Raw genomic sequence first — 24,350 nt, forward strand, 5'->3', positions numbered from 1 at the left:
TGAAAGGGTGGTGGAGAGTTGAGGGGGGAGCCCGGCATTCTGGGTAGGTGGTGCTGTTACCTCACTGCTCCTCGCCTGCCCAAGTCCCCTTCTTCCGTTCAGTCTTCCTCAACTGCCTCAGGCTCTAGTGAGTGTTCCCTACTCTCCAGACCCTGGGTTCCTGTGGTGCCTACAGCCTGGATGACGTTTCCCACCTGTTATCTCGTCTTCTCGGCATCACAGCCTCATGAGGCACACTGTATCATCTGCACTAACAAATGAAAAAACTAAGGTTTAGAGAAGTGAAATAATTTCCCCAGGGTCACAGAATTAATCAGCAGCAGAACTGGAATCTGCTCCCTTGTGGTCTGATTCCCAGGCCAGGCCTTCTCTTAGTACTACTCTTTCTCCTTCATCACTTAACCCTCTTCCATGTCACGTCAGCACTAGGTCCCCCCTTACTGTTTTCAGTCACCTGAGTGTCCCTCCCTGAGGGCAGGGCTCAGTCAGCTTGGTGTGTGGTCCCCTGCTGCCACCACTGGCCCAGGAGCTCAGACAGTCCTGTTGGATGAAGGATGGAGAACGATCTCAGTGCCTCTCTCCTCCCTTCTCGCCCCTGAGTCATCTGGGGGCAACGGAAGCAAACAGCTCTTAAGAGCCAGGTGATTGTGAGAGTCGGTCTGTCTAATTATAGCTCAGTTAGTCTTTCAGACAGTGGATTAAAAACATAACAGTAGGCCTGACGCGGCCCGAAGGGCCACAGTTTGGCCTGCCATGTTCCTCTCCGTGGTGCTCTGGGCCCGTGCGGCTGGGTTCGCTGGCCAGTGGGGAAGACATATAAGGAATTTGCATAAGACAGCTGTGCAGAATGGAGCCGGAGAGAACTCCAGCTCTCTGGAGCTCTTATTTGTGCAGAGAGATACTCCTGAGAATAACCCAGATGCTCCATTTGATTTCACACCGGAAAACTATAAGAGGATAGAGGCAATTGTAAAAAACTACCCAGAAGGGCATAAAGCAGCAGCTGCGCTTCCAGTCCTGGATTTAGCCCAAAGACAGAATGGATGACTGCCCATCTCTGCTATGAACAAGGTTGCAGAAGTTTTACAAGTACCTCCAATGAGAGTATATGAAGTAGCAACTTTTTATACAGTGTATAACCGAAAGCCAGTTGGAAAACATGTTCAAGTCTGCACTACTACGCCTTGCGTGCTTCCCTTGCGTGCCTCATAACTCCGACAGCATACTGGAGGTCATTCAGAAAAAGCTTGGTATAAAGGTTGGAGAGACTACACCAGACAAAACTTTTCACTCTTATAGAAATGGAATGTTCAGGGGCCTGTGTAAACACACCAATGGTTCAAATAAATGACAGCTACTTTGAGGATCTGACACCTAAGGATATTGAAAAAATTATTGATGAACTCAAGACTGGCAGAATCCCAAAACCTGGGCCAAGGAGTGGACGTTTCTCATGTGAGCCAGCCGGAGGTCTTACCTCTTTGACTGAACCACCTAAAGGACCTGGCTTTGGTGTGCAAGCACGCCTTTAATTTATATTCAACTGTAAATATGTCACTGGAGAAATAAAATACGAATCTCCTATCTACATAGACTTTTTATATTATTTGTTCATTTCCGTCTGTGTACACCTTGCTTGTAACCTAGCAACTTGCAGCTATAAGTGCCACGTCAGAACTTCAGAGCACCATTTCAGTCGTCTGCTGTCTTTGGCTAACTATGAACACATTATTCCATAAGCTAGTTAACAGTTATTTCAATATTACCCATTTTCAACTGCCCCTTCACTTTTTTTTTTTTTTTGGCGATACGCGGGCCTCTCACTGTTGTGGCCTCTCCCGTTGCGGAGCACAGGCTCCGGACGCGCAGGCTCAGTGGCCATGGCTCACGGGCCCAGCCGCTCCGCGGCATGTGGGATCTTCCCGGACCGGGGCACGCACCTGTGTCCTCTGCATCGGCAGGCGGACTCCCAACCACTGCGCCACCAGGGAAGCCTGCCCCTTCACTTTTATCAGTAATATTAGGTTATTGTGAAGTAAAAATTCTGTCAAATTTCAAATACATTTTGCTCTCCCATCTTTAGTCATAGCCAAGTCTTAAGTTAATATGATATTTCTATAAACCTTATTTGTCAGTATTCTCTTTAAACATTTTTATATTTACGGCACACAATTGTTACTGTAATTTCAACTGGTAAATGACACATCAAGCAGACTGTAGGTGTGACGAGGACAGGGTAGTTGTCTCTAGAAGTACTGTTTATCATTTTTAAAGAAGGAAGGTACAAAGCAAAACCTGACCCTGCAAGTATACAAAAACTAATTGGGGGAGGAAACTGGAAGTGTAACTTGAGTTGGAAAGTTCAGTGGATATGGGAAATATACTCCTCAGCTGAATGCATATTACAACTTAGAAGAAAGAATAAAATCCTTTGTGTACAATATCCAGTTCAAGAAACTAGATATGAGTTTTACAAGCTGGAATAAAAAATGAACAGCCAGCTTTAATTCAGGGATAGATCTAAACTAATCCAGTTGTTCCAGGATTTCTCAGAGTCACTGTTTGGCCTTGATCTTATGACAGACTAGTAACCATGATGCTTATGAATATGGTTATTTTTAAGACTGTCTTTAAAAACTAGTTTTTGAGAAATGAAATTGAGTAATTTGTACTGAGGTGGATGGACCTAGAGTCTGTCATACAGAGTGAAGTACGTCAGCAAGAGAAAAACAAATACCATATGCTAACACATATATATGGAATCTAAAAAAAAAAAAGGTTCTTATGATCCTAGGGGCAGGACAGGAATAAAGAGACAGACGTAGGGAATGGACTTGAAGACACGGGGAGGGGGAAGGGTAAGCTGGGACGAAGTGAGGGAGTGGCATGGACATATAAACACTACCAAATGTAAAATAGATAGCTAGTGGGAAGCAGCCACATAGCACAGGGAGATCAGCTCCATGCTTTGTGTCCACCTAGAGGGGTGTGATAGGGAGGGTGGGAGGGAGATGCAAGAGGCGAAGGGTTATGGGGACATATGTATATGTGTAACTGATTCACTTTGTTATAAAGCAGAAACTAACACAACACTGTAAAACAATTATACTCCAATAAAGATGTTAAAAAACCCAAAAAACAGTATCTGAGGTCTTTTAGCTGTTTTTCTCTGGGTCAGCATCCTAACTCCACACATACCTAGGTTTGCAGAAATATATAGGAATAAGAACCTGAAGCAATAATGACTTCTGTGGGTCACTTACTACCTGTACCCCAAAGAGAAACACCTGTATGCTTTGAGTTTTCAGTAGGGTGTCCGTGTACTGTATCATCTAAATCAGATACTTCTGAGAATGAAATGGTGCCCTGTTGACAATTACACCAGGGCAGTGGCCTAAACTGGAGGATCTGGTTGCCTAGTTTTACAGAAACTGTATGTCTGCAATTGGAAGGAAATCTCCAGGGCCGCTGTTTTTTATGAAGGCTTCTAGTGAGTGGGGGCTTGCTGGTAGATGAAGGGCCTTTGTTTCAAGCAGTGTCTTTGCATTATTCAGTGACAGCAAGAATAATCCAGTACCCTTTTCTGCACCTTCCACTTCATTTTCTGTCAGTGGCTGAGCCTCCCAGGATGTGTGTCTGTCTCATTATTGTTTTGTTCTTTCCTCCAGAGATCCTGCGGATAATTCAGCTGGACCTAGACCTAAAGTACAAGACCAACATCCGGGAATTGTTTGAGGAGTTTGATAACTTCCTGCCCGGCGCCATCATTGGCATAGCAAGGGAGATGCAGCCAGTATACAGGTATGTGGCAGCAGCTGGTGGGGGGCCTCCAGGACCCCTCCTCACTCCCCCTCCACCCTCGGCAGATGGGGACTGATCCGTCTGCAGTCTTTCTGTGCTGAATATCTCAGGGACACGTTTGTACTTATTGCTTATATTTAGTAGTGTGGGCAGGTGGGTCTGCACCGAATCCATAGATGTTACTTCATTCATTTGGCGGAGTTTGTGACATTTTTTCTTGTGGAAAGCCCAGCCATTTGGATTGTTGGTTCTGGCTCAGCTCAGAATTTTAAAATCTTGGGCTTTGTCTTACAGAGAAGGTATCAAGATACAGCTTTAACTTGCCAGTCTGGTGATGAACTAGGTTTTCTTGGCCTCGAGTCACCGTGACCCCTCCTCTGTATAAGTGGAGTGGGTTTATCAGTGTCTTTCAGGGAGGGAGAGGCAGCATAATTTTGGAACACAGATTGGCATCTGCTAGTGAAACGCGCATTCTGGTGCTGCAGTGTTTCCCTGTCAGGTGTGCAGCATAAAGAAACTCCAGCACCTGAGGACCAGGAGACACATTCAAGAGTGTTCGTCGCGGCATTATTTGTAGTAGCCCAAACTGAAAACAACCTAAATGCTCATAGACAGCAGAATGGATAAATATAATATATTCATCTAACTGAGTATTATATAAAGATAAAACGAACAGACGGGGAGCTAGCTATGTGAATTGATAGGCAAAATGGAAATGTAATCTTTAGGGATATATACGCAAGTGGTGAACATCATAAGGAAAACGAAGGAAATGATGGTTCCCAAAACCAGCATGACTGTTGCCTCTGGAGGGAGCGGAGGAGTGGTGGGGACGCAGACACGGGTGGGGATTGCCGCTGGAGGGCTGCATTTCTTTTGTGCTGCACTGGAGGGAGTGTGTCTGTGTTTGCATGTACTCCTTTGTACGTAATATATGTCTTACAATTTAAAAAAATTTAAAAAGGAAAGGAAAAGCAGAAACACTTGTAGGTTTTTGTTAAAAACTAGGCCCACGGCCTGGGATTTCACTGCCCCCTGGGTTGGCCCACCCTTCGTTCTCAGTGCACACCCTCCTGCTGGCTCCCTGTGGGCATTCTCAGAGCTAGGCCCAGTCTTTGGAGAGCTGCAGGGCACCGGCAACTGGTGACTCAAGGACACGCATTTCCTCCAAGACAGAGGAGAGTGACAGCCTCGGCTTGGTTGTAGTTATTTGCAAGACCCAGATCACACAACAGGAAATTCCTGCAAGGCCTCTGAATGAGTCGATAACTCCTGGGCCTGGTGGGCTGTTCTCCCTTACGTAATCCTCTTGCAGGTTGCCCCAGAGTGACCAAGTGGAGCCCTTTACTCTGCTGTGTGTGGGGAAGGGGGAGGTTTGGGCAAACATCTGCCCTGGTACTCAGAGCAGCCTCCCTGCCTCATTCCCTCACCTTCATACAAGGTGTATCTTATGTCTGGGGGTCTTGATTTAACAGAGAGAGGAGGGACTTCCTTGGCAGTCCAGTGGTTAAGACTCCACGCTTCCACTGCAAGGGGGCACGGGTTAGGTCCCTGGTCAGGGAACGAAGATCCTGGGAGGAGATGGAAGAAGCCCTCAGAGTCTGATATGCTATGTGCTGGTGCCTGCCCAGCCAGCATGCTTGGGCTCCTCCGTCTGGGAATGGGAGCAGGTGGGCTCCGAGACCTCCCTCTTTCAGCCCTGGCATTTGTGATCCCAGCCCTTCCAACCCTCACCATTTCAGCACAGTCTTTCCTTGGCCTGAGGTTGCTTGTCAGCTGGTGAGATCCTCACTGCTCGGTAGGGCCAGTGCCCCAGGGATCCTTAAACCAGGCTTACTATTAAGTGCAGTTAGAGCCCTGAGGCCTCCAAGCCTCGGTTTGGAATCTTCTCATGTAATATATATGGAAACCTGATCACACTTATTTAAATGGTGTTGGCCAGAATTCATGTTTTCTGTACCTTGAGGATTTTAAAAACAGTGAAACTTAAATCAATTTAATTGGCTTTTTCAAGAGAAATCTTGGAAAGATTTGAGATCCAAAATGAAGTTGAGTTTTTCTCACCTTCAGAATCTTTAATTATCATTCTCTACGATGAGACAGAAGAGACCCCTGCGTCAGGGCAGCTGGTAGAGTCCAAAAAATGCCTTGTTTGTAGGGCTTGCGCCCTCAGAATCAACAGAAATTAAAAGTCCGTCCATGTTCTCCCCCCCCCCCTTCCACCCCCCTCCAGCTGAAATGTTTCTAAACACCTCTGATAATTAAGTCTGCAAATGACTGCCCTGAGCTAATCTGCGCCCCGGGGTTCTGGATAATTGCCTTTGGGTATTTGTTTCAGGCTGAGAATGGTGCTGGCTGGGGTGGATACAGAGTGTGGTTTTTTGCCATCTTCCACAGAAAACTGGAGGCTCCAGTGGCCCAAAAGATCAAGTGTTAGTTGTCTGCCACTTTGGAGTCTGTGCCTGTGTGTTTGTAGGGAGGGGTGGGAGAAGCAAGAGGAGGGGTGAAGGCAGGGGAGTAAACAGGGCCTGAGCAAGGGTAGGCAGAGCGGAGCCCTTGTGAACAGGCTCAGCCCCATCTCCATGGACTTGGCCATCGTAGCTGGTGGGGAATCCCCGCGGCTGTCTGCCCACCTGTGTGGGCACCACCCTCCCCCAGGAACTGGCAGTGGGGCCTGACTGCCACATGGTCTCCCTGAGTGTGGACTGTGAGATGGGCAGGATTTTATCATAAACAGAAGCTGCTAGCATCTGTGAAAAGAAAGGAAAATTTAGAAACCAAACAGCACAAAAGCAAAACAACTGATGAACAGAGCACATTCTGATCTGGAAACTCACTAAGCAGAAATAAATCTAGACCGTCTCAGCTGTGTTCTTTTTATAGTCACTTGTCCGACAGTTACTGTACTTCAAAAAAGGCACATATTAAGTCATTTTTATGGCTGTTTCCCTTCGATTGTGTGCCACAGATGTTAGAGGCTTGGGGGGCTGGAGGAGAAAGTCCCACTGTCCTTTTGACAGATAGCTTTTTAAAAAACAATTTCCCCCCCAGAACATAACACCAAATCAACTGTGTTTTCAGGAAAATGATGGCTCGTGGGATGCTAGCATAGGAATAGAGGAGCCTTTTCCTCTTGGGTCCCTGTAAGATTTTGTTGAGTCAAATATCTCATGACCTTCCTCATCTGAAAACTGGGGAGCAGTGGTCATCTTGGGTGGAACATTGTCCTTCTTGTCTCGACTCTTTCTCTGCCTCTTTGTCAGGGAACTATGGTTAGCTGGGCAATGTGGTCAGTTGGGATTAGTGGCCCCAAGGAGAGAAGGGTCTAGTGCTTTCTCTGTAAATACAATGATCTCTGTAAGTAGACGACTGTATTTTGCAAATATGTGTTAGTCCAGGATGCCGTTTAGAATTTACTTCCTTATGAATGTATTGGAAAAGTAAAGAAAACTGTTGGATCTGCTCTGTGTACAACCTATAAAAATTATAAGGGTGTATCAGCAGGCAAAGCAGCCATATGTAGAAGAAGTAGCGCTCAGATTATACTCAGAAGCCGTGGATTATAGTCCTGCCTTTCACGAATTACCCATGTGACACTTTGCAAGTCAGTTGATTCTCTGAACTTCTGTGTTTTCATCTGTAAGTGGGGATAAATATGGCTAATACACAGAATTACTGGAACACTCAAATGAAATAATGCACATGCAAGTTTCTGGTGTAGAAGAGACTCTCAGTAAAGGCGTTGTCTCCCTCCTTCCTTAATCATCGCAACTGCATCTGTGTTTTCCTTTCCTGCTGATGTGTTTTTCTGTATACCTCCTCTTCTACCCCACTCCCAACCATATAGGATTGCCAGTTGAAATGCAGGATACCCAGTTAAATCAAATTTCAGATAAACAATGAATACTTGTTTTAGGTAAGTATATCCCAAATATTGTATAGGGTTATACTTACACAAGTATTTGTTGTTTATCTGAAATTTAAATTTAACTGGGTATCCTGTTGGGTTCCCTTCCTCCCTTCTCTCCCTCTCTCCCTTCCCTTTCTTCCCTTCTTTCTTGGCTAAATCTGGCAGTTCTACCCCTGCCAAAGTGTTAAACCCTCCCTTTTCAGCAGAGGACTGTGAGCTGGCTTTTTTATAAGATCCTTGAGTGAGCAGGAACAAAGGGTATGGAACTGGAGCTTATGAGGGAAACGGGTGGGAGGGTGGGAGGCAGGGAGGGAGGGAGGCTGGGAGGGTGGGAGGCTGGGAGGGAGGGAGGCTGGGAGGGAGGGAGGCTGGGAGGGAGGGAGGGAGGGAGGCTGGGAGGGTGGGAGGCTGGGAAGGTGGGAGGGTGGGAGGCTGGGAAGGAGGGAGGCTGGGAGGGTGGGAGGCTCGGAGGGAGGGAGGCTGGGAGGCTGGGAGGGAGGCTGGGAGTGTGGGAGGCTGGGAGGCAGCCCTTAAAGTCTCCGTGAGGCACCAGGCCTGAGGTCCACCACCCACCCCCTGCAGGGGGCCCAGACTGTGGCCTGGGTCGTCCGGGGAGGCCCCTGGGGCTAGGAAGCCTGGCAGTGCCTTAGCCAGGTCACAGGGCCCCTGCTGAGCCTGGAATGAGTGAGTGTGTGAATGTGTGTGTGTGTGTCTGTCTGTGTGTTGAGGAGCTGGGGTCACAGCCATTGGTCATGGTCACTCTGTCTTGAAGCTGCCGCCTGAGGAGCTGCTGAATGGCAGCTTTGTTGGTGGGGGCCGTGGGCTTCCGGTTCATTCTCTCTTGGCTCCACAGGCTGGCTGTGTGCTGGTTTGAGCCCAAACCCACCATGAGGTGGAAGCAGCAGGCTAATCCTGTCAGCTGCTGATAACCCCACCAGGCAGGAATTTGCTTTTGTGGTAAATATTTGAATAGTGTCCACTCTTTTACCTTTTTAGGTCATGTGCTTTTTATTGATAGCATTTGTGCCAGCCTAACCTCTTTCCAGATGCTTGGAATGAAAATGTCCAGCGTATTTGCAGGCTGCTTTATCCCACTCCTGGGACTGGAGAAGGGCTCTCCGGGACATTGGGAAGGAGGTGAGGACTAGCACAGAAGTAGGAGGGGAGGAAGTGGACTGATACCACCTCTGCCACTCAAGGCTGTGTGACCTTGGGGAAGTTTCTTGATCTCTCTGAGCTTCAGTTTCTTTAGCTGAGACCTGGAGATTATAGCACTGTACAGTACTGTATATGGTGGAGTTGACTGGAGGCTAAATTAAACAGTGTGCCTGGCACAGAGTAGCACTTCCTACTGGTGGCAGCAATTTTATCCAGTCCCACTCAGCCACTTGGTTCTGTGACCTTAGGGAAATCATTTAACCTCTGAGGTTCAGCTTCCTCATGGTATGTGAAACTGGAGCAACTGATAATTTAGCATAATTAGTGCTGATACTTTGGCTTCTCAGCATCTGAACCCCCTTCCCATGTTTGAGGAATGTCCTGCCATAGAAGCCTGCCTCCCTTTATGGAAGACAAACAGGCTGGAGACTCTCTTTCCTGGACTCCTTGCAGCTAGGGTGTTGTCGCTGTGTTCCCCTTCTTCCCTCCCTCCCCTGAGGAAAGCACCCTCAGCAATTTAGCATCTATGCAGGCTTGTTTTATACTTTTACTATATACCCTAAGCAATATAAGGTACTTGCAGAACAGAAACTGACAGTATTACAAGGAGAAAACAGAGTCCACAATGATGGAGTGACATGTTAACATGCCTCTATCAGAAACCAAGAGCTCAGAGAGGTGGAAGGTAGGCATACAGAAGATCGCAGCAGAGGAGGAAGGAAAAGGGGGGGCGGGGGACGTGAGGAGGACAGACTGTGCCTGAGGCAGGCACCGGTCCCCTGTTTCACACCGTGAGCCTGGCTGGGGGCCTGCGGTATTTCAGTGCCCTCCAGAGCATGACCTTCCGGTCACTACCTGCTTCTGGACTCCAGCCCTTGGCTCTAGTGGTTTCTGGTTCATGGAGATGTTCATCTCATTTTTCACCCCTATTATTTCCCTTCCCCTGCTACATTCCTTGAATTTAAAATATTATTATATAAGAGTAATACATTTTCATTAAAAATTCAAACAGTATGCGAGGATTATTATTTTTCCAGAAATTTTCTACAGATTTATCAGTTTGGTGTGTGTGTGTGTGTGTGTGTGTGCGTGGTGTGTATAAGTGGACTCATACTTTATATACCCTTGTGCATCTTTTTTTATTTGCTAAACAGTGTATCTTGGCCATCCTTATACCTAACTCAGTATTCCTTTATTAAACATTGCTAGTCTCCCAATATAATTTTTTTTTTTTTACGTTTTATTTTGGAAAACTTCCAACATAGAGGTAGACAGAATCATGTGTTCTGTCTAGAGTCTAGTATTCTGGGTGCTTCAGTATTGTAATGTTCATGGAGCTTCAGTAATTATCAACTCTGAGCCAACCTTGTTTCATCTTTACCCCCATCCACTTTTCCTCTTCCCTCCTCCCCAGCCACCCCCATTATTTTGAAGCAAACCCAGACAGCATACCATTTCATCAGTAAATGTCATTTAAAATCCATTATTTTTTAAAAAAAACAATTCTATGTGCTTGTTTCTGGGTTTGGAGCTGAGAGGTTGTGTGAACTCGTGGTGTCATTTTGTCTTCAAGTTTCTCTGTCTGAAATCAGTTTGTATGAGGGAGGAAAACAGAAGGACATGGCTCTAACACCTAGCCAAGCAGCATCTTCCATCACTCTCCAGATTGTCTTATGTCAGGATGTTAATGTAGCAGTAGTGTCTTGAAGATTCTATGGCCAATATAAATTCAGGTCCATTCCTTACTAGGCATGAAGCTCTGCTTGTAAGAGAACCTGTCCCCGCCGTCGTTTCAGGATGAGTAAGCACGGGGCTTGGAGGTGGAAGGTAGTAGATTTTCTCCTGACACCTGAGGATCAACTTTTTGCCTCTTTGTTCTCGTGTTTTTTAAAAAATTAACCAAGATTGAACCTGTCAGTTTCTATTAGAGTTAAATCTGAGTAAAGAGAAAAAAGCTTGCCGGCTTTTAAACTAGTGACTGATAAAGAAGCCCCGTATTCCTTCTTCCCTGGGATTTGGAAGACAGGGCTGACTGCTTTTGCGGAGCCCGTGTAACCTGCAGGCAGTGGTGTAGCCCCTCCAGGAATCACTAGCAAAAGGGGAGAGAAATACCTGCCCTGCAGTGGAGATAAAAATATCTATTAGAAGCTCATTATTTTTTAATGACCCCACTGGGAAAATATATTTTAAAAGGAAAAAGCTGCATACAGAAAACCTGAGTGGAATTCTGTTACTGTTAATGTAATTATTTCCTCTCTGACGGCTGTGCCCGCCAGGGAAGCTGTGAACATCTGCTGTCATCTGAAGGCCACGGGAGTCAGGGAGGCTCCCAAAGGCTGAATGCTCAGGCTGAGATGAGGTCCTGGTGGGGACCATGTGAGGGGCTTCCCTCCTCTGAAAACACTACTCATTTCAGCTCTTCTGTCATCCTGTGCATTATGAGTCCTCTGGCACTACTGAATCAATAAGTAAGATCCATGGCATGGTACCTGACTGACACAGATGTCATTGGAAGAATGAGTGAGGAAATGAAGGAGCGGATGGGGTGAGGCCAGGTTGCATGCTAACTTTAGGGTGTGCAGACCGAGTGCCAGGCACGTAGTAGCTGTTGATTGAACATATGAAGGAACCATCGTTTAATCAGAGGATGCTTCCTCAACAGTGTGTTGGCCAGCTGTTAAGTAAGGGTCTAGAGTCCATCACTGGCGTTTTTATAGAAACTGCTTTCACATTTTTCTTTTTAACGACAATCCACAGGAAACATTGTTATTCTTAATTTTTATTGGGTTCATCGCGTGTGAACCGTAAGATTAGGTGCTTTGAGGAATTACGAGGTAGAACACATGGTTCCTGCTTTCATGGAGATTATAACGTGAGGGAGATAGGGCAGATGAAATTCAGTAAAGACACAAATGCCAAAGGTGCAAACGCCAAGTCAGTGCTGCTGTTCAGAGGTTTCCCCTGGATGAGCCACAAATACGTGGGACTGAGAGCTTCACTGTGTGGCCAACGTCATCCTCAGTTTAATATTCTGCCTTCAGAATTCTAAGGGGTGTGTGTGTGTGTGTGTGTGTGTGTGTGTGTGATGCTTCTTTCTTCTGAAAGGTCTCTGGAAGGGCCCTTGGATTTGCTATGTGGGTATAGCCTCCAGGAAGCGTGCTTAGGACGGACCTGGCCCTGTGCACAAATAGAAGACTCCCCCAGTGGGCTTTTACTGTGAGCCTGGCTGAGCAGGAGAGAGAAACTAGACCTTGTCCTCCGGGAGCTGGCAGCCTAGCTGGAGGGACTGCCACCCTGGATGGCTTCCCTGGGGGGTGGGCCTGGGCAGGTGCTCCAACGGAGGCCCAGCAAAGGATGACAGGCCCGGGAGGACTATCCTTTTTTTGCATTACAACTTGTTTCTTTTGCCAAATAAACATCTTGTTGAGAGAACCTCATTTGTAATCTAGGCGGCAAAAAAGACTTATCTGTAAGCATCTTCCTGGGGAAAAGAGGCAAAACAGAGCTGAATCACAGTGACACAGGTACAAGAGGGACTTTCTGTGACAAACAGTGTGTGAACAGGGCTAAGTTAGGCATGCCTGGCTCCACGTGAGGAGAATTTCAATATGGCTCCGTGGCTACCTCGGGTACACATTTCAGCCACATGACTGCATTTCTGCAGGTGATTAAGTGTGATGGATATTCAGTCCCCAGGCCTCTGCCACTAGGTTAGCTGCAGAATTGGTATTGCAGAAATATCAAGCTTTTAAACTGGACTTGAGTTTGAACTGAACGCCTTACCTCCAAGTCCTGCGTTGAGGGACTTCTTTAAACAAGCCATTTGCTGTTGATCGTAGAGCGTTCCCATGATCTTCTGTTTGGAGGGGGCAGAACTGACCCCATCAAGGAGCTGCCCGTAGGAGCGTGTTGATCCAGGCACCTAGCCGTCCCTGGCGTGCTTATCTTCAAGACTTTTCTATCACTGTTTGTAAAAGGAGCTGCATATTTAGGAACCAGAATTGCCTCCTGTATAATAATCTGCCTGTCCCCACCTCTGCAGACGAGCACTCATTATGAGGCGTGCTGCTCCTGATGGGTTTTCAGAAACGTGAGGTCATGGAGATGCTCATGGGGCCTCATTACTGCCAGGCAGCGTGGAGTGCATGCCAGTGCATTTGGGTGCTTCTCTGGTTCTCCTTGACCGCTTGGTCCTGTAAGGAAACACTGTCTCCCTTAATAACATGAAGCCCGGTGTCTACACAGAGTATAAGCAAGCGCAACCCTTTCCCTAACTGCTAAGACCATCTTATCTTGTTGGACCCAAGGATCATGGGCTTGGAACTGTAAAGAAGACAGTCTAATTCTAGTGCTCTAACTTGGCTCAGCAACGAACAAGATTTTCATGTTCCTAATAATGTAACTGTAGTTCATTGGTATTCAGCTCTCAGCCTGGAAGTTGGTGTGTAAGCAAGGTAAAAGCATAAAGGTGAATCGTGTGTTTAGAAGGAATGACTAGAGGAGAGGAGAGGCATCCGCATTTCTTCTGCCTCCTCTTTCCTGCCAAGATGTCAGCAGGGTTTGGGAAGAATACGGCGTGACCTTGGTCCTTCAGGCCCCCTTTCCACTGACACCTCACATCCTTTCAGCTGCTGCCAAAGGTTACATGCATCAGATAGATGATCAAGCAATACATTTTGTATAAAAGGAGTAGAGAGAGCCTTTGAGGCCTTGTTGGTGCAGAGGGGGCTGAAACAGCCAGCTGGAACGTAGGAGAGATGTGTGGGTAAATGGAATATCTGTGAGGATAGGTGCCCACCAGCCACCTGCACAGACCAGAGCAAAGGAGCCCCAGTCTCCAGTCCACGTGCCATGTCACATTCAGGATCAGATACTGAGTGGCTTTTTGTTTTAAAAAGTGTAAAATGAGAGAACATCTGGTTAGGCTCTGAAAAGAAAAGAGGATCATCCAGTGAACATAATATCTTGTAACAGGCACAAGAATCATTTGTGATTCAGGAACTCAGGATCCAGCCTGTAGCAGTTTAGTTTCAGGTAAATGCCTCCAGGAAGTAATACAAGTTTTTGAAGGTTTAAAGATGGATTGTGACACAGAAGGAAGGAGAGCCGTTGATTGAAAACCCATCTATGCCCTGGTTCTTAACTGGTGTTTTTTTTTTTTTTTTTCGGTACGCAGGCCTCTCACTGTTGTGGCCTCTTCCGTTGCGGAGCACAGGCTCCGGACACGCAGGCTTAGCGGCCATGGCTCATGGGCCTAGCCGCTCTGCGGCATGTGGGATCCTCCCGGACCGGGGCACGAACCTGTGTCCCCTGCATCGGCAGGCAGACTCTCAACCACTGTGCCACCAGGGAAGCCCTTAAGTGGTGTTTTTGATTATCTTGTTTATTTTGCATGAATATGGGCCCAGTGTTGCCTGGTGTTTTGATTTTTTTTTTTTCTAAAAAAAGCCAGAAATATGTGTTATTAATGTAAAATCTCCAGATTTTAAAATAGTGGCAATTAAGCAAACAGTCTGCTGGCCAAACAAAACAAAATGGTGCACCAGATTCAGCCCAAGAACTGCCAGTTTGAGACTTTGGGTCTGAAAGTTCATTGAGGCAAAAAATTGACCAAATGCCTCCTCCAGTTGGCCTGGACCTTCCGAAGGCTTTGGTCGGTCGTTGGCTGGTCCTTGGAGGCTGATGGTAAAAGTTTTTGGGTGCTCAAACTTTTTCTCAAATATTTTCTCCCTATACTTGAAATAGTTGATTTTTATTGGTAATTTAAAATTCCATCAAATGATTTTTCTAATTGACCTCACACTTACCTAATCATAAAATGCCAAGGCCAATCATAATTCTCGTCCAGAAGTGTAATTTGGGAAGAAAATAAAAAGATCCCCAGACTTACCATTTATCAGAGTGGGCAACTACTTTAATGTGTATGCGAACATCTTTGAACTACTCTCAGTGTCTGAAGGTGCTTTGAGGAGCTTGAAGGTCTAGACGGGGAGGAGAGGAGGAGAGAAACCCAAGGCAAGAGGGAAGGAGGAGAGGCCTGGAGTCATGCGGCAGTTGTACGTTCACCGCTTCTCATCCACCATCCTGTCTGTTCGGTGCTGCCTCGTGAACAAGCCAGGGAAGTGATGGCCCACGGAGACTCCAGCCCCCGGGCCTTGCTGTCTGCACAGGCATGGAAGTGAGGATGTTGCGATGTTGTCAATACACACAGAGTGGCCTCCTTGACGGCCCAGCTGGAGACTCTTCTCCCTGGTCTTAGAGTCACGAATAGTCCTATTTCTCCTGGATAATGAATTGGTTTCCCCTTCTGTACAACTGTTTAGATGTCCTTTGCTTTCAGTTCACTAACAGAAATCTTAGAGCCAAACTTGGGTACACCTGTAGTAAGCTTGTGGCTCTCTGTAGGATGCCTGCTGGCATCTTTGCTAGCTAAGATAAATCCTTTTGGAACAAAATGGGGGTTAAATTTAAAGGAAAGGAGAGAAGGAGGGAAGGAAGCTGGATGTAGTCTGGATTAGTCTCCACTTTCTAGATCCGGCTGACTGTTGTAATTAAAGATAAACGTTGTGAGAAGTAGTCCTGGAGGAAGTGCAGCATGGGTGGGGTGACCATTTAATTTCACCATTAATTTATTGTTTAAACTAGAATACTTTGAGAGTGAAAAGGGAATGCTCTTCATAATCACCCCAGGACCTCAAGGGCAAACCAAGTCTGTCCTGGGCCACCCGAGGATGTGTTACCACTCTAAGCTCGAGGCGGCAGATCAGGGAAGGATGTAAGGAAAAAGACTGGGCCGGACGGGCTTCCCTGGTGGCGCAGTGGTTGAGAGTCCGCCTGCCGATGCAGAGGACACGGGTTCGTGCCCCAGTCGGGGAAAACCCCACGTGCCGTGGAGCGTCTGGGCCCGTGAGCCGTGGCCGCTGGGCCTGCGCGTCCGGAGCCTGTGCTCAGCAACGAAGAGAGGCCACAACAGTGAGAGGCCCGCGTACCGCAAAAAAACAAACAAAAAAAAAAAGACTGGGCCGGGAATGAGGCAGGGGGAGGAAGCTGTGAGAGGCTGAGGTAGTTAGGGTCAGAAAGACTGCTGAGGTTGGCAGTGTATCTGGATTCACCATCTGTTAGAACCAGGAAGGGGATGTTGGGCCATTCTTGGGCTGGAATTTGGCTATTGACTGGACTTCCAAGGTGAAGAGTGAAAGCGGCCCATCTCTGTGAATACGTCTTACCAGGCCTGCCCCCCACTTCTCCTGGGTTTCCGTGTCAGTGTGGGAGTTGTGATTGGCCCTGGATTGAATGGGAAGGTTGAGCTTCCCTTTTGGGTAGTGCTCAGACTATGTAGATACTAACTTGGGAACTAACCACTGGGATTTGGCCATAATTCCATGTGGAAGGAATCAGAGGAAAGAAGTGAAGGTGAGACGACTGCCTCTCGAAAGTGTAAATGCTTTGTTTTCACTATTGATTCTTGGCTGGTCTCAAAAATTCCCAAGAGCTTTTAGTGTGCACTCGCCGCATGTCAGAATTTCGCCAGGGCTGCACTCTTTCAGCCTGTGACTGGGAAAGGCTGACCCTGTGCTTCTGTGCACTCCCAGATGCGGGAGGAGGGCTCAGGAAATGTCGCCTCTGCCTCCTGCATGGACTTGTATTACATCTAGAGCAGAATCTCCAGAAGCTGGGAGGGGTCCTCGTCTGGGAGCAACCAGCTGGGGCTGTAGGTGAGGGCAGCCCAGCCCAGCACAGCCCAACTCCAGGAGGGGAATGGAGTGGAAACTCAGACTCTGCGGATTTCACGGGGCTGGCCCTGGCTTCACCCAAGATGAAGACCTTAGGCAATTTACGAGAGCTGGACATTTCGGTCTTGGGTGCATTTTGGGGAGGTGGCCCTTGTCCTGTCATCCCAGGACATTTGAGTTTATCCATGCTAACTTGGTGACTAGCAGCTTAGCTGTTAAGGATTCCACAGGTATCTGTTGAGGGCCTTCTCTACACCAGGCTCAGTGGACAAGCCACAGGCCCCACCCTTAAGGGTATACAGTCTGGACAGCAGGCCCTGCCTGCAGCCGAGGGACTGAGCACCCTGTAAAGTTCTCAGTGGTCGCACTCCCGTAACTCAGAGGTACCTCCAGACCTTGCTTCCTTCCTGCTGCTCTTTCTGACGCTGAAGGCCCTGGTTCCCTCTGCATCACTCACACCGTTATCTGCTGCCTAGAAGCTCCTTAGCCAGAGGGTCCACTTGACTTTCAGTTTCATTTCACGCTGGACACCGTGTCTTGGCTCACTGACAGCTGCGTGTTTTACAGCCAAGGGGCAGCCTACCCCATCCCTGTCCTCCCTGGCCCCAAATTAACTGATGACTTAACTCTCACACACTCTCTTGACCACCTCCTGTATGCCAGGCGTTGTGCCAATTCTAAAGTCCACACGCCTTAGCCCGCCACTCGGGGACCTTTGCAGTCTGCCTTTCCCCACATCCCCACCTTCCCCCATCCCACCAGCTCCCTGTACCTTTTGTACAGGAACCCTGAACCCCTGTTATCTCCCAAACAGGTGCTCATCCACATGTGTGGCCTTTGGGGATGACCTTCCCTCTGCCTAGGATGCTCTCCCTCCATCCTGCTCTTCGCCCCAGTCGTCCTTCAAGGCCCACGTGGGAAGCCCCCACTTCCAGAGAGCCCACCGAGGGCCTCCTTGCTCCCAGCTGTAAACCGCACTCCTCAGCGCTAACTGCTCTGAGATCGTTCAGCAGGTCATAACTTGGAGGCCAGATGCTTCGTGTGTGTGTGTGTGTGTGTGTGTGTGTGTGTGTGTGTGTCCCCCGACAAAGGTATGAACTCTTTGCAGACGGGGCCCTTGGCTGATAAAACATTACCATTCTCTCTCCCAGTCTCACAAGTACAATTTGGAAGCCTTGAACTGAAACCATTCCTGTAGCCATCGTCCAACTCTGCTCCTCTAAGAACATCTTGGAGTTTTAAGGCTTGGTTATTATTTTCAAATAATGGCATGAAGGATCAAGGAGGTAGAGGAGACTGAACTTTAGCCATAGGAATAGAACCAAATCACTTGGTTTTCTGGGATTATATTGTACATGCTCTCATTGCATTGTGAAGATAGACTAGAATGTCGGGAAATTATCCGACCTTGAAGTCAGACAGAGCTGGGTAGACTCCTGGTTCCACCACTTTGCTAGTCATATTACTTTGCATAATATATTGAAACTTTTTAAAGCCTCAGTTTCCTCATCTGTGAAATGGGGATATGCCCAGCATATTGGCTATAAAGTGATTTCTGCTTCCTGTGCCATGGCATATTTGAGATATGTGACTCACGTGTTGCAATGCAGGTGAAAGGATGTGTTTGGAAAAGCCTTCTTGGTGATCCTGATGTTGGAGTTTCTGCCTTCACTTTCCCCTGTTTGAGCATCACTGGCTTAGTCCTGTGGGTGCTCAATGAACAGTTGAGAATGAAGTGATGTCATACACACATCACACAACACCAGGCACAGAGGTGCTCAGTGAGCAATGTGCCCCCCCCCCAGCCCGCCGTCCTACACAATCCACATCTTCCCTTGGTTCTGGTCAGTAGTGGACAATGTCCCCAGAGGGGATACTGCAGAGCGGGAGGTGGGGCCTCCTTTTGAAGCCAGGAGGACTTTGTCCGGGCTTGGAAAGGCAGCGTGCTGTGCAGGAAGAGGCTGCATCCTGTATTATACGAAGCTGCCGCTGACCCTTTTCTTTTCACAGTCTTTGGGGTTCCAGGCCAGTTGCATGCCCTTGGCCATGATCAAAAATATGACTTTGCTTTTCTATTCCGTGGTCCAGAGACCAGTGTGGAAAGCCCAATGGCAAAGGTGCAGAAACTGGCCAGATTGGAGCTGACCGTGAGTAGCCATCTGTGTTTTGGAAATTACAGACTGAAAACAGCTCACAGCATACGGTGTCAAGGGTTTTCGAAGTACCAGTATTAAAGCATTTCAAGCTTCTCCTTATAAAGTGACCATCCCTGCGTGCCACTCCACCCCCATGCCCCAGAGGAGTGTCACACTCCACTCTCTCTCTCACTCCACTGTCTCAGGGCCCCTTCTCTGCCCCGGCTTCTCCAAGCTGGCTGATACGAGCACAGTCTCTGAGGCACATGGGCACCATGGCCTGGCATAACCATGCGGGGTGACCAGGGCTGCCCACAGCTAAGCCTGAGCTTATGGACAGCCTCCCGGTACTTGACAGAGTTGAAGTCTGTCCACCTCCTTCTAGACACTTGTTCCCTGGGGTCATGTCTCAGTTTGAGAACCTGTCTTCTGCATCTAGACTCGTGTGACGAAGGCTTTTGTTCAGAGGCAAAGAATAAGCTATTTGCTTCCTCAGACCTCCGTTTGATCCTTTCTTGTCCAGGTCCTTGGACAGCCATGTGGTCTCCTTGCTGGCAGCTCAGGTGAGTGCTGTGAGCTGTGAGCTTCCCGCTGCAGCTTCTTAGTTCCTGCCAGTGGTTGGAACAGCACTGCAGTCCCTTAGGCTTGAGCAGGGCTCAACTGTTTCCAGGTTGGTTTCACATCTGCTCCTCATACTAACTCCGCAAAGTGGGAAGGCAGATAGCTTTATCCCTGTTTTGCAGAAGAGACTGATTTGGGCGTGGGTTAGGTTTGCTCAGCGTCACTCAGTCACATGGTCAGGACTAGAGCTCGGGTCCCTGTCTCCTCTGTGCCTGAGGTCCCAGAGGGCTCGTTCCTGGCCCCTGCCCTCTATTTCCTGAATTATGAGGCAGCAGATCTGGAGAGGTTTTGCAGCCTCACGCCCAGCCATCTCCCAGCCTGAGTCCCCTTTTTGGGAATTTACAGCATATACAGTTGCACCCCTCCAACTGCTATTCCCAGGTTCCACATTCGTGATTCAATCAAACACAGGTCAAAAAACAATCCAGAAAATTCCAAAAAGCGAAACTTGAATTTGCCACACACTGGCAACTATTAACATAGAATTTTATTGTATTTACAACTATTTACATTGTGTTAGATATGATAAGTAATCTAGAGATGATTTAAAGTATATGGGAGGATATATGTAGTTTATATGCAAGTACTGCTCCATTTTATATAAAGAACTCGAGCATCCACAGATTTTGGTACTCCTGGGGAGGTCCTGGCACCAATGCCCCACACATACCCAGGAAAGACTGTACTTACTTGCATGTTAAAGACGCACAGTCTCTCCATTAAAAACTTTAAGAGCACTCAAGTTCCTCCTTAGTGTTTGAGCCCCGTGCAAACTGCCCTCCTACCTCTGTTCACAGTTATATTTGGTAAAGGCTGGATTTCTGCTCTGACCTGTACAGGTCCCTCTGGCAAAAATAGTTTTATCACTTTTCCTCACAGCACAGTGATGTCCCTGGTGATGGATGCTGTGATGAGTGTGTAATTAAAGAGACTTGTGGATGGCTATTCTCAGTCTGTTTCTTGGGATTTTGGGTTTTGGGGGAATCTCAGTGGTGTAGGTTTTAGTGTGAATTGTGTCCAGTCAGGCCACTCATAGCTTTTATACCAAAGAGGGAATGTTTTTAGTTATTAGAGGGCATGGGCTTCATTTTTGTGTTAGTCTGCAGCTTGACTTGGCTTAAATATCTCTTACTGTTAGGGAAGCATTAGAGCATTTTCCTTTCTTCCTTCTTTCCTTCCCTCCCTCCATCCATCCATTCCTCATCCGTGACCCATCTAAGATGATAGGAAAGATTTACTGTGGGTGTCTTTGAATCTGATGCGTTTCAGTACCTACCCCTTAATTTACAGAAATCCCTTCCTGCTCTTTACTGCAAGAGCAGCCCGTTTCTACTATAGTATCTCTGCTGTGGTCTCAACCTCCTGGTGCTGAGGCCTGGGGACTGTGTACAGAGCCAGCCTGGGGTCTCCAGGGTGGTGTGAAGGTGCTCAGAGTGTCACCAGCTCTTGGAAATTTAATCCACCTGTACTTTACCTCCTTCCCTCCCATCTCCTTGCTGCCTCTTTGCTCTCACTGGCATGCTTAACAAGCCTGCCTCATCCTGCTGAATGATTGCTGGATGAGGGGATGGAGAGACAGCCTTGGGTGGCTCCAGTCAAGTCACCTCCTCTCTACCTGCCCTGGGTTCCTCTTTTATAACCTGAGAAGGATGAATTGAAGTGTCTCTCCTAACTCAAACAGACAATTATAGATTCTGTTAAAATAATTACAGAATCTCAGGAATAGGAGAAACAGCTGAGGGCATCTTTTCCTGTGTTTAAATTCTCCCTAAAGCGTCCCTGACTTATTGGGTCTCAGCTTGATTACCTCCCGTGATGGGGAACTTGCCACTTCCAGAGCAGCCCATTATTTTATTGCTGGTCAAGTTCATTGGAATGTTTCTCTGTATATAAAGTTAAATAAAAATTGCTTCCCTGTGGTTTCTACCCATCGTCCTCACTTTGGTACTCTGGGACCACACAAAGGGGTGTGTGTGTGTGTGTGTGTGTACTCTTCCCCACAAAAGTCCTTCAGATATTCAGATGTGCAGAGAAGCTCTCATTTCCTCTGAGTGATCTTTTGTGTGGCTAATAGCCCTTCCCTCACACAAGGAAGGTCATTCCACTTCTGAACATCAGCAAGTTGGAAATACGGACGGAAAAGCCTTCCATCTTGGCCCAGGCACCAAGCAGCAGGAAGGAGGCCGCTCTGGAGCAAGGCTCTGTGGGCACGCTTTTCTTACCTGGGAAACCAGGGCCCCCGCTTGTAGCTTTCCCTGAGTCCCACCCAGCCTCCGAGGGTTGACTGACTGCTGCAGGGATACAAATGTGTGTGCCGACTCCCTACAGGACCCCGTTCCCGGGCCTTGCACGCAGCCCAGGGGCATAATGATCAGCAGGGGTCATGCTCATGTTCTGAGCACAGGGACCAGCAAGGTTTTCAGGATGTCTGGAGCTATTCAAAGAAGAAAGGGACAAAGAAGAAAGCTTTGGGATAGCCAGGGTCTGGAAGAAATGTTTCAGTTTGTTGGGAGTCGCCTGGAAGGACTTCAGGGCCTGCAGGGACTTACCCAGATGTGGCTGCGCAGACCACTTTCTCTTGCTTTCCCCTCTTCACTTATAGTCTCCCGTCTCCATTTTAAGGAAAAAATAGATTCTCTGCGTTTGTGTCATTTCTCCTGACGGGTGGGCTGACTTGGCCGTCTCAGGCCAGAGAACCAGGGTGAGATGGATGTTAGCAGCTTCAAGAAGGGACGAGCACAGTCTGTCACTCTTTTCCAAACCATGCTGTCCTAAAGACCTGCTCTTTCTTCCTGCCGTCTGGGTGGGGCCTGCCCCTTCTGGTGTTCCCGCCAGGTGAGGACAGTACATTTTCACAGCTGTTAGCTCCAAGGGCCTCTGCTCCCTGGTGCTTCCTGACAGCTGGATTTCATGGCCATGGGGCGTTAGTCACAGCTTTGGGGGATTTCTCTAAGGCAGCTTTGAGACCATACTGCTTCTATCATCACCTAAAAATCAGCTTAAATTTTATATGGGGATAAAAGTGCACTGAACCCCTAGATGTCTCTGGTACACATCTGGGCTGATCTCCAGGGGTTTTGAAAAGCTTAAGCTTCGCACGCAGGGGATGCTGGTGTGCAGCTGTCGTTCTGCCCTGGCATCCAGGGTTCTGACTGTGCAGCCGGCCAGGAGGTTCTGGGGAGCAGGGGGTCCCAGCATTTGCGGAGAGGAAGGTTCGGGAAGCTGGGTCACTTCATTCCTCTCTCTCAGAACTGGGCTGAGGGTGATGCTCTCGAGGCAGCATAGTGGAGAGGTTCAGGGCACAGGCCGGACTGGGGTTGCATTCTGGCTCTGCCACTCACTGCCTGAGCGACCTTGAACTGGCCCCTTGACCTCAGTGTGCCTGGGGGCATCATCTGTAAAACAGTACCTTCCTCGTGGGTAGGGATGGAACTGTGAGGATTGAACAAGTTAATGCTTGTCCAGTGCCTAGAACAACGCCAGGTACAAGTGCTGTGTGAGTATTTGTAAAATTAGTAAAGCAGTTGTGTTAAATACGCAACGCGGCACATGGTGACTGTTCGCAAGGAAAACGCATCCGAGAGGTTTAAACAGCAGATCGTCTCCTTGTGGTGGTTCTTCCAGCAGAGGTGGTTAAAATATGGAACGTTATCATTTGAGAGGCTGAAAATCTGGTTTTCTGGGGGCCGACACATTCTTTTAGGGCCCGGTAGATGCTGTCACTTATGGGACAATTTCTCTAGGCGGTCTTTGGTCACGTGTTTGCCTGCAGTCCTTCTAGAACTGTTGGGCACCTATTGGACGCGCCAGCATGTCTTCTTCTTCCTACTTTGGGAGAAAGGCCCCTCCCTTCTTCTCCCTCCACAGAGCTGGCAAAGCTGTCTACCTGAAGATGTAGCTGCTGTGACTTCGATGCCATTCGGGAAACGTTAACTTTCCGCTGCTCGTCACAGCCTGGCATCCGCCTTCCCGTGTAGCAGGAGTTGCATTTCAAGCTTCAGCTGCCTCTCTCTCCCCGTTTCATGCTCCTTGATCTGCCTGATTCCTTGTCTGCACTGTCCGCATTCCATGGCCCCTGAGAGCATCACCACCTCCACCCCAAAAAAGGTCTTTCTGGATAAGATGCTGTAAGATTCTGTTTCCCTGGAACTCCATTAACCGGAAGATTCAGTTTACAGAATGTCGCTACTTCTGCCTTTGTTAAACTAGAAAATCCAGTTTGTCGGAATATACGGTTTTGATAGAGGATTATGCGTGAAATTAAGCAAACTGAATTGTCTTCTACACTTTCTTCAGTGGTAAAATGAGAGTCATGTTGTGTGTCTCACAGAGTTAGAAAATCTGCAGAAACCTTACAGTGCTACATACGTCTCTGAAAGATTAATTTATTATTAGACTTTAAGCATCCAGCTTCATCGGGGTCTCCTCTATGTAAATGAAGAATAAAAATGTGGCATCACTCCTTGCCTCTTCAGCTCTGACTTGGTACATCAAGAAGGCTATACATCCTCTCCCCAGCGAGGCCGATGTCTTTGGCACCTCTGAAGCTTTTTTTCCCCTTTGTTGCAGTTTAAATTAAGGGAGAACAGAAGTAGACTGTGTAATAACGACAATAATTCATAATTAGTGAACGTGGGTCATGTGTCAAGCACTGTTCAAAGTGTTTGGATGTTTAATTATCCCAGCTCCATGAGGTCAGTACCGTTTCTCTCCCCATTTTACAGATGACGGAATAGAGGCCCAGAAAGGCAAAACTCATGCCCAGGGTGTTACAGCCTGTAAATGTGGAGACCGGGTTCAGACCTTGACACCGCCCCTGACCCCTGTGCTGCCCTTGTTCCCTGGGTGTGCAGATTGGCACTGATGGGCCCCAGGGGTGCCCCTTTGTGGTTGTCCAGCCCCCAAAGAAGGAACGCTGTCCTGAGATGACTCGCTATGCTTAGCTGCCTGCGAGAATCTCAGTCTGTTTTCTGCGCAGGGGGGGGGACGGTG

The 24,350-nt window shown here is 47.9% G+C and overlaps 1 protein-coding gene and 1 pseudogene across 1 annotated transcript in view; both read left to right on the top strand.

Moving 5' to 3' along the window:
• XXYLT1 (xyloside xylosyltransferase 1) overlaps positions 1-24,350 on the top strand; it is a 190,408-nt gene that overhangs the window by 111,644 nt on the left and 54,414 nt on the right. The window contains exon 3 of the mRNA XM_027108352.1: positions 3,669-3,801. Within this exon, the coding sequence (XP_026964153.1) occupies positions 3,669-3,801 (133 nt within the window). The remainder of the gene's footprint in view (positions 1-3,668; positions 3,802-24,350) is intronic.
• Positions 736-1,582, top strand: LOC113621508 (NADH dehydrogenase [ubiquinone] flavoprotein 2, mitochondrial pseudogene; annotated as a pseudogene).

This window comes from Aethalodelphis obliquidens, unplaced genomic scaffold, assembly GCF_003676395.1.
Source record: "Aethalodelphis obliquidens isolate GAN/ISIS:26980383/991018 unplaced genomic scaffold, ASM367639v1 scaffold1, whole genome shotgun sequence".
NCBI classification, from domain to species: Eukaryota; Metazoa; Chordata; class Mammalia; order Artiodactyla; family Delphinidae; genus Aethalodelphis; species Aethalodelphis obliquidens.